Source organism: Olea europaea, chromosome 2 (assembly GCF_002742605.1).
Source record: "Olea europaea var. sylvestris chromosome 2, O_europaea_v1, whole genome shotgun sequence".
Taxonomy (NCBI): domain Eukaryota; kingdom Viridiplantae; phylum Streptophyta; class Magnoliopsida; order Lamiales; family Oleaceae; genus Olea; species Olea europaea.
In genome coordinates, this window is record NC_036238.1 from 26,509,041 (window position 1) to 26,520,041 (window position 11,001).

The 11,001-nt window shown below is 32.1% G+C and overlaps 1 protein-coding gene across 1 annotated transcript; it reads left to right on the top strand.

The window, feature by feature from the left end:
- The first annotated feature begins 8,792 nt into the window (after window positions 1-8,792).
- On the top strand, window positions 8,793-9,771 carry LOC111374600. The gene is made up of 2 exons (XM_022997296.1): window positions 8,793-9,468; window positions 9,626-9,771. The coding sequence occupies exons 1-2, from the start codon at window positions 8,793-8,795 to the stop codon at window positions 9,769-9,771; spliced, it is 822 nt and encodes a 273-aa protein (XP_022853064.1).
- Window positions 9,772-11,001: the final 1,230 nt, after the last annotated feature.

The window sequence follows — 11,001 nt, forward strand, 5'->3', positions numbered from 1 at the left end:
ACTTTAGAATGTATATAATTTGATAATAATTAATAGTGTGGAGTACAATATTTATACACATGATTAGAGTGGTAAGCAAGAAAAGGAAGTAACAAACTTAACCTATACACGTAAGAATCAATATGGTTACAACAACCAGCTAACAGTATCCATTTGCAGTTGTCGGCTTGTTGAATCAGTCACGTGTGCTTGGTTGAATTGTATTTCAACATCCTCCCTCAAGTTGGAGTTTACTACTTAACTCCAAGCTTGTCCTTAAGAAATAGGAATCTGGTTTGTGTAAGATGCTTAGTTAACAAATCTACAATTTGGTCTGAAGATGGAACATATTGTATACTTAACTTCTTCTCAAGAACTCTGTCCCTGACAAAATGTATATCGAGCTCAATGTGCATTGTTCGTGCATGATAGATAGGATTTGAGGCAAATGCACTTGCACTGAGGTTGTCACACCGTAGTATAGGAATTGATCCAAGATAGAGTTTGATTTCCTTGAGCAATGATTCTATTCATACTATCTCAGTAGTTGCATGTCCTTAAGTGCAAATTGAGTGTTTAATTTGTCAATGAAACACTGCAACAAATTTATCATCATTTCCAGTACTTACTATGTCATCAACATAGACTAAGGCAAAAATGAGTTGTTCTTGATTCATGTAAAAAAAATAGAGAATTATTAGCTTTGGACTTCATACATTTCCATTTTAGAAATATTTCTTCAGTTTCTCATACCATGATCTGGGTGCTTGTTTAAGCCCATAAAGAGCTTTCCCAAGTTTGCACACAAACGTGGGATTAACTTTGTCGACAAATCCTTCCGGTTGGCTCATGTACACTTCTTCTAGCTTTCCATTTAGGAAAGCATTATTTATGTCAACCTGTCTAATATTCCACCATTTCCAAACTACCCATGTAAGTATTATTCTTAGGTAGAGGCTTTTATTACTGGGCTAAAGGTCTCATAAAAATCAACACCTAGGGTTTGCAAAAAAACATTTAGCCACCAACCTGGCTTTGTACTTAGTTACCTTCCCTTCAATGTTCTCTTTGGTTCTAAACACCCATTTGTTTCCTATCACCTTTGATTAACTAGTGGTGGTACTAGTTTCCAGGTCCTATTTCTCAACAATGCCTTGTATTCATCCTCAATTGTTTATTTCCACTGTTTACTTGACAAGGCTTTAGATAAATTGTTGGGTTCTTCTGTGTTCAGTTGGTACCCCCTGCATTGAGTTGAGTAGACTTTTGGTTCAAAGATATCAGCTTTGCTTCTTGTAGTCATAGGATGTTCTATGATCTGTATACCCAATTATACCATTCTCTGATAATCACTCACTATGTTTCATTTGATCATTATCAATGTCATCTTAATGTTCAATTGGAACCTGCTCATCACATGATCCTTCACCTCCATTTTTATTCACTTCTGGTGTCATATCATCAGACTTCTTAAACTAATTAATGCTGTGAGATGTTGTTGCAGGGGTTGTGTCAAGATGAGCTGCATCAGTTGAGTATGTTGAACTGAAGAAAGGAATATATTGGATTATGGTTTCAGATTTTTGAGGATTTTCAGTTTTGTTAAGAAAACCAATCTTCATGGAAAATTCCTTTTCATTGAAGATTACATGTCTGGATAGATAGATTCTACCTATTGTAATGAGGCATTTGTACCCTTTGTATGAGTTGCTAAAGCCAAGAAATAAACATTTCATAGAATGAAAGCTGAATTTGTGTTTTTGGTATGGTCTAAGGCATGGAAAACAGGTAGATCCAAAGACTTTTAGGAACTTATAGTCAACTTGATCATTGTATAGCACTTGACAGGGTGATTTCATGTTGAGGACTGGTGTTGGAAAACTGTTAATCAAATAAGTAGTAGTTTAAAAGGACTCCCACCAATAATGCAATGGCATACTGGCTTGGGCTAGAAGTGTCAATCTGGTTTCTGTTATATGCCTGTGTTTTCTTTCCGTTCTACCATTTTGGACTGGGCTGTGAGGACAGGAGAGTCTGATATCAATACCGGATTGGAGAACTAAGTAAAAGCTCTAAACTCACTTCCCCAATCTAAGTGAAGTGCCTTAATCTTCCTATCAAGTTTATTTTCGACTAAGCTTTTGAATTGAATAAACACACCTAGGGCATCTTATTTATTTCTCATAGGATATATCCAAGTATACCTATTGTAGTCGTCAATGAAAAAGATATGGTATCTAAAACCATTTGTAGAATTTAGAGGCACAGGACCCCAGACATCTGTATGGATTAGGTCTAGGGGGCTGAGGCATTTGTGGTAGACAATTTAAATGGTAGAGAATGTGATTTACCAAACTGGCAAACATCACAGAAATGATAGTTTTCATTGTCATGAAATTTTTTGTTACAAGACTTGAGCACTTGTGACATCACACGATTGGAAAGATGTCCAAGTCTCATATGCTATAATTCAAAACTAGACTCAGACTCTCTAGCACTTTTGGGAACATCAGACACTTTGGACTTGACTACAGAACTTGAGAAATTCGACTTATTGGGGTAGACTGACACTTGGTAGGAAGACCTTTTTGTTGGTTCATTTGGGTGTTCAACCTGATACAATCCATCTTTAAGCTTTCCCTACAGAAGTAACTTCTGGGTTTGTTTGTCCTTAATAGCACAAGAGTCAGAGTGAACACTAAGACTTTCATTACCATTATACTCACGAGCTTCAGTCAAATTTTCTTTCACAATAGTAACGTGATTACTTGCTCCTGAATTAGCATACCAGGCTGGATCTGCAACAGTACTTGGTGAAGTCACAAAAACAGCTGGTCCTGGGTGATTGTTCTAGTACTGGCGATCGGGTTTGGTGCCCATGTATCTTTCATCATAGTGATTGAAGCGTCTTTCTACTGAGTGATTATTCATTCCACAGATTTGACACAGGCCCTTTTCTCCAATTTGCCTACTTCATTTGCCTCTACTTCTTCCCCTGTAGTTATTATTTCTACCACCAAAATTAGATCTACCTCATCTGCTACTGTTTGACTTATGCACAAAGTTTGCTGAGACCTAGCTTAAGTTTATTGAGACCATGTTGTTTTTCACAGCGTTCATATGTTCAAGCCTACTCTCATAAGTTATAAGTGTGGATTTTAACTGATGCCAAGAGATGGATTCTCTATTGTTAATTTGAACCACAATAGGAATGTAATCCTCATCCAATCCAGCTAATATTTGGGTCACAAGGTTACTGTGAGGAACCCTTTTCCTGCAATTTCGAGGTTATCTGCTAGCTGCTTGACTGTGTTCAGGTATTGATCAATACTCATTGAGCCCTATTGTGTTCTCTGAAGTTCACCAATAAGGAAGGTGACTCTAGACTTGTTCATAACTCCAAAACTTTCCTGGACAGCATTCCACAAATTACAGGAGTTTGAAGATCCCATTACTCTCATGGAAATCTCCGGTGTCATTGAAGAATAAAGCCAGCCCATTACTAGTTGATCAGTGGACATCCATTTTCCATACTTAGCATTTGGTGTCAATTCAATAGTTACATCAGTTGAACCAAAGGTTTGTGTGGCTAGGAATTCTGATGGACATTTTCTAGTGCCTGAGATGAACCTTTCAAGGTATGGCCCTTAATGATGGGCATAACCATGTTCATCCACAGCGAAAAGTTATTTCTATCTAGCTTTACTGGAGGAACTTAGGTAACCAAATGATGTCATTTGATTTCTTCCCAACATTGGAGGCATCAACATGCTTGATGCTGGCTGAGCAGACTGTGCACTGTTGTTGAATCCGATGGCCATTGAAATACTCTGATACCAAGATAAAATTCAGATACAATTGCAAAGAACTTTAGAACGTATATGATTTAATAATAATTAACAGTATGAAGTACAATATTTATACACATGATTGGAGTGGTGAGCAAAAAAATGAAGTAACAAACTTAACCTATACATGTAAGAATCAATATGGCTACAACAACCAGCTAACAGTATCCATGTACAGTTGTCCGCTTGCTGAATCAGTCACGTGTGCTTGGTTGATTGTATTTCAATAGTTACCTTTATGAATAATCCTTAATTGCTAGCAAGAACAAAATAGGTTTTCTATAAGTTTGGGTAAATTTCACCGAAAAAACTCCTTCTCTACAAACCACCACCTCCGGACTCATCATCTTCACTGGAACCACCACAAAGTTCAGTCGCACAATTTAATTCGTGCCAGAGTGCATGAGAGAATATTTTAAGCGTTGACCAAAAGACTATTACTGCATGAGAAAGTGATTGGCTTCTATTCTCATTAGGATTATACATAGATGAAGAATCTAAGAATCGTTGTAGTTTATTTTATCTTATTAGTGCAGGTGTTTGTCAAGGATGAAACTTGCTAAACTTAAAACTCAGATTGAGAAAGAGGGCTAGGTCCCTGGAAAGGCTTTCAGGGAGAGGGGATGATTATAGTAGATTGTAGGCTAAATCTTAATTAATCAAATCTAAGTGTAAACTGGTAATGAAAGTCAAGAAATTTGCAATTTTGTTATATTTGCGCCCAATTTGCAAAAGGTGCAATGCATAACAAGATATGGTGGTCAAATTCAAGTGTTACAAGCCTATGCATTAAAAACCTTTTAAAGTTATAGAAATGCAATACATATTTGACAAGTTTCCGACAAAAGCATAATTCTCAAAATCACAAATATCTAAAATCAATAATATTTTGTTTGTGAAATTTGCAATTTTGTTATATTTGCGCCCAATTTGCAAAAGGTGCAATGCATAACAAGATATGGTGGTCAAATTCAAGTGTTACAAGCCTATGCATTAAAAACCTTTTAAAGTTATAGAAATGCAATACATATTTGACAAGTTTCCGACAAAAGCATAATTCTCAAAATCACAAATATCTAAAATCAATAATATTTTGTTCGTGATCTGAGAAAGCTACGTTGGTGACCTAGGTTTGGATCATGGAGAGTTTTTGTTGGACTTATTCATTTTTAATTTTTAGTGATTAAGCATTTTGTTAGGTTGAGATTCAAAACAAGAAAATAGCATTTGCTAAAGGTGGTGCATGGGTGGGCCTTTTAAAACACTTATTCTACCAAACAAAAGTTCATTCTCAGTTGAGAATGCTAAGATAGAGTCATGTTCGCCACAACATTCATTAGATATTTGAAGAAGTCCAAAGTTTGGAAATTCGAAATTCAATTTTAATCCACAAAACTTTATATATATCAAAACTGATCTTAAAGTAATAAAATTAATAATAGTTTATTTTCTAGATGAATATTGTAATGTCGTGAAGTTCAGTAGAACCATAACCTTTTATCATATCAATATTTAGTCCATATTAGATTCAATTAAAAGGTTATATTAAATTTAGATCAAAGTCAATACATTTAATGGAATGTTCAGCTTTTCAACCACACATTCCATCAAATTTTATCAAAGTTTACTAATTTTTTTTTCTTCTAACCCAAACAGGGGCTTAACAACATTCTATATTTTTGTTCCCGAAGAAGCATAAACTCTGTACATCAATTTTCTAGAAACTTAAAATGTTGATGGTATCAAAGAGATGCAACTTCAATGTTTCAAGTATGAAAGTTCTAGACGAATATTATAGGATATAATCCCGTGAGAAATATATATTTGTGCAATATTTGAGTGTAATCTTTTTAAAAATTGGTAAACTATTCGAACTAAAATTTGAAGTTTCTTAATTAATAAAAGTATAAATTGCATTATTTTTAAAGCTTATTTGCTGCTGTAAAGTTATGTTTTGATTGACAATATTCTTAAAGTAATAAGCTGACATGCTTAAAGCTATGTTATATTTGATCAACATCATTAAAATATTTAGACATAATTTTTTGTTTCATTAAGTACTATTATTACTCTTGTTATATATGAGTGCATTTATGTTTTGATTGTGTGTCCAAGGGGAAGATATTATAAATGTTGATATATGTGGACATTATAACCACCAAGTTCATACTATTGTTAGTTTAGTATGAACGGCAATGAATTCATTAAATCATATGGGTTATGCTCGATTATATTTGGTATTGGCAATAGTATCTAATTGAATTTGTGATTGCTCCTTGGAGGAGAAACTCAAGAATAATAAAAAAATATCATGAAATAATTTCAGATTCTGTGCAAGAATAATAAAAAATATCGTGAAATAATTTCAGATTCCGTAGATCTAATTGAATGCTCCAGAAGAGTCAATATGTTGTTATTTGCGATGAATAAAAATTAATATAGTTCTTTTGCTCCTCAGAATATAAAAAAGAAACCAAGTATGTTTTAAATATGTATATCATAATTTGTATTGCACGCTTATGAGTGCAATTGCAACATCTATTGCAATGAATCAAAAGTTCAATATCCTAAAAAATTTATTATTTGACATGATCAGTTAGATCATCTCGAAGCAATAATAATGCGAAAAATAATTGAGAGTGTCTATTGAAATAATAGAAGATTTTTCAATATAATGAGATTTTGTCTAATCCTGAATAATTGGGTGATACTAGTCTCATCAGGTTCTCGTACAAAGTTCTTAATGAGGCAATTTTCTTAGCATATTCAATTAGACAATGTATAATATTCCTATACTGGGTTTATCTTAGTAAGATTTTAACGGTGTATATTCTTTGTTCAATAGATATTCAAAGAAAATGTTCAAATTATTACCGTTATAAATTTCATAACCTATAAGACATTTTCTATCGTAACTTTATAGTTTTACTTATCATATGTTACATATCGTATACAAGATCCTAAAGAAAACAACAACATATATTTCCAATATAATTGCATCGATCATCATGATCACTACAGTCAACTATTGATAAATGAATGTTTTGTATGAAGATCATACTATTTAGACTATAACAAGACAATAATGTGAAAAATATTTGACTAGAATTATGGAGTTGTAGATATTGGAGCACATGACATGGATGATTCAATACGTAAATTTGCATTGATTGAAATACGGTGAGTGATTGCACTCTTTTTTCTTCATTATTATCATATTCCTACAGTCCTAATCATAACATTTGAATATTCAGAATTGGTTCTCAATACTACATACAAGAATTTTGACTCCTTTTATTCTCTTTTGTTTATGACATAAAGTATATATCTCTCTTGCATTTATTGCATGATTTGACAAAAAAATGAAGATCTTTTAATATTGGAAATGAAAAATGTCAAATAAGAATAAGGCTCGACATTATTTGAAATGTCAAAGAAATTTTTAATATTGTAAAGCATAAACATGGACACATTAAGTGGGAACATAAATATTTTGACAAATAATTTTGAAGTCGTCATTATATAATTTAGATTTTTATCATAAACAATTAAAAAAGAAGAAGAAGAAGAAGAAGAAGCAATTTTATCAAATTTTGTGTGTGCGTGAAATATCTATGCATTACAAACCCTACTAAACTTTTCTTGAAGAATAAGAGAATATAAATTAACTGTAAATAGTCAACATTTAATTATTTGATATTAACTATTAAATCTTGGAATCCATCTTCAAATGTCAGCCGTCAAATTAATTAATATATTCCTATATAATTTATGTGAGAATAAACTCATAATATTAACAAATTCAACCTCAAATGTTCATGAAAAATCTCTTTTATTTAATGATAGATAATTTATTTATTGCATTCGTAGTTGTGATTTAAATTATTTACAAAACATATTTAAGAAGTGTTGCAAGTCAATAATGGTTCTTAAATTCCACAATTGTGACTGAAATTATATGATTGAGATCGGATAAGACATTAAATTTTGTGACAAATCTTTAGATGATAGTAAACAATATTGAAATTTCAATGATGAATTTTAGAAAAATAAATGTTAAGTGAGAAAAAGTAAATTTCCAACTTGAGTAATATATTGCCCCTTTGCAAGTCTCTTTTTCTTCAGTATTCAAATAGTAAGCATAAAGTTTGTCTTTCTAGAAATCGTTATTATATCGTGCCTCATCGCCATCGTTTTGGACTTCCTCTATTGCTGCTTTTAGAAGGCATGGAATATATATAAAATTAAAATTGCTGCTAAAAACAATATAATAGCCCCAAAAAATTACATGTTTAATGTGTTAAGATACAATTGAAAAAGAAAAGGAATTTAAAATTTGAGCATGTTTAGAAGCTTCTATTAATCAATATTTTCACATTAAGAGAGATGCGAACATATGAATTAGAGAAAAGGACTTTTGAGTTTCAATTTCTTTGGATATCCAAGTCCGATTTCAAGTAATTGAATACCAGCTCCAAGCTTACAAAAATATTTAAAGAATTTGGGAGTAGTCGATAGTGGATAGCGGATTTTCAGAAACATCTGCCCCCTATCGATTCCATGTGTGCTTAAACTTTACTTTTTTTAAGAGAGTAATTAATAGGAAAAAAAATTGAGAATCATGTTTGACAAATTAACTTATAAGTAAGTTTGAGATACTTTTAAACACAATTAAACACCCTTTTTGCTTTTGCATTATAATTTATAGTCTAGTGCGTGCTCAACGTCTTTGTGACTAAGCATTTCAAACTTCAAATTCGGTCTTTCAGAAGATATGAAAAGCATTACTTAAATTTCATAAAAGATATGATCTTGCACTAGAATAATTCCGTCCTGTCATTTTCATGCACTAGTTCTTTCCTTTCCAATTTTATATATATGTACCAAATATATTCAAGTAAATTTTCACAATATATTACACCATTTTTCTTGTATTTTTCTCCACCAAAACTACACTCTCTTAAAATGATTCATACTGCAGATATTCAAGATCAAGAATCACTAGCAGAAGAACTAGATGAAGACCTTTCCCTATGTGACTTTCCCATAAACGCGGATGAAAATGATCAGATCATCAAAGACCTATCCAAGAATCATGTCATGCAATCATCGCCGTCCAATTTCTTTGAATTTTTCAGTGATTTAAGTTCTGAAATGTCTCATGCAGAAGAAATTATTTTCTGTGGTAAGCTTTTACCTTACAAGATCCAACCTGATAATGTTCTTGATGATATTCAGAAGTATCCCCTTCGAGATGATGAGAAATCGAAAGGGACCGATAGACGAAGATGTCAATCATCGGATGAGTTGAAGATCATGAGATCAAACGGTACAAACACCGAGCTATTGCGAAGCAGCAAATCTTTAGGGTTTAGGTCATTTAGGGCATTAAAGCCAAGATGGAATATTTTCATGTTTGGGTCTGTAAAATTTCCACCCGAGATGGATCTTCAAGATATAAAAAACCGGCAGATTCGATGCAGAACCGGGAGTATTTTTCCGTGGATAGATGCCGGAGAGAAGGCTCCGATGCGCCGGACTGATAGGAGAAACAAATGGGGTTATGATTTGCTAAGGGTGTTAAGTTGCAGAAACCATGAAAATGTAGCTGTGAAGGCTTCAATTGGTATCATGCCAAGAAGTATGTAAACATGTAACACCGTTCATTTCATTTAAAGTTTAAATTGTCAAAGAAAAATCATATTTACTTATTTAAACATTGTCTTAGACACATCATCTCTTGATGCAGTCCAAATATTTCGCTTTCATCTATCTAGAAATGCTATTTTTTTTTCTAGCTATGCCCAAGGCAATGGAGAACTGGAAAGGATTTGGCGCAGGGGTGGGTGGGTTGGTTAAAGAGATTCAGGACCGTGGAAAGCAGCAATTATTTTGCTGGTATTTTTCTATTGGCTGGTATTCCATTTCACGACCTGAGATGTAATAATATTTTTCAAAATAAGTGACAATAAAATTTAAATTCAACTCTTTTATGTAAGTTTGTACCATGTTAACACTCTCATCTATATACTAAGGTATTAACGACCAACGAATAAATGTTATATTTTTTATAAGTAGGAGTATCCAAAGAAAACTCAAACAAAAAATCTGTCATCCTTAAAACTTTACCTTTTAAGAGAAGATATTGTATAGTTGTGGTAGAGCTATAGGCCTTTTTTTTGGTCTACTATGGTAGAAAGGGAGCCAATATTCACGAGGGCCCCTTGATACATATCATGTTGGTAAATAAATTATAATTAAATAAAAAAAATTATATTGGTGTATGTTTATAAATTACTATTGAAACATTTAATCTAAAAACTTAAATAATACATATCGAACAATGCTAACACCTGCATTATTTTACAAGTTATAGGTTTTTTTTTTTTTTTTTTTTTTTTTTTTTTTTTTTTTTGTGGTGTGAGAGACATATTTTATAATTACATATGAAGGTCAATTTTAGTGGCTTCTAATGGGTTGTTCATTTTATTATCCCTTTTTTTAGTAAGTTTATTTTATTATCTTGAACGTTCTTGATATGACAACGTAATCAAGTATAAAATAGATGAATTATTAAATTAGTTGGTGGATCGTAAATCGACCTCTTATGCACATAAAAAGTTTCCAAGTGATTAGATTTCACAAGATTTGAAAATCTACTTTATTGTTTTTGGTTCATATTTGTTGTTTAATATGTCAATATGAAATTGAAATTATTGACAATTTTTTATTAGTGATATCTAGAAAAGGGTGGATCTTTCCCCGTGTGTATGTGACATAAATGTATGTTTGCGTTCACAATGATGGAAAAGAAAGCATGATTTATTTAATTTTGACGGCCAACTTTGCATATGAAAATCATGTAATATAACTAAAGTTGTTGCCATGAATGCGTCACCCTTCAAAGTGTATTTGTTGAATTGTTTGGATAAAGATAATGTCTTCTTTCAAATGAATGACCATTTTTTATCCATAGGAATTAGAAATGAAAAAGGATATCTTTCACCTAGAGTTACGAGGTGATTTTTCATTTGTTAAATGGTGTTCAGATATCGTTGTCTTTTTATTTTATTTTTCTTAATTCAAAGTTAAATTTCAATTTAATTAAATATTTCATAATATCTACAAGTACTATTCACTTATATAACACTTATTTTTTTCAAAAATCAAATTT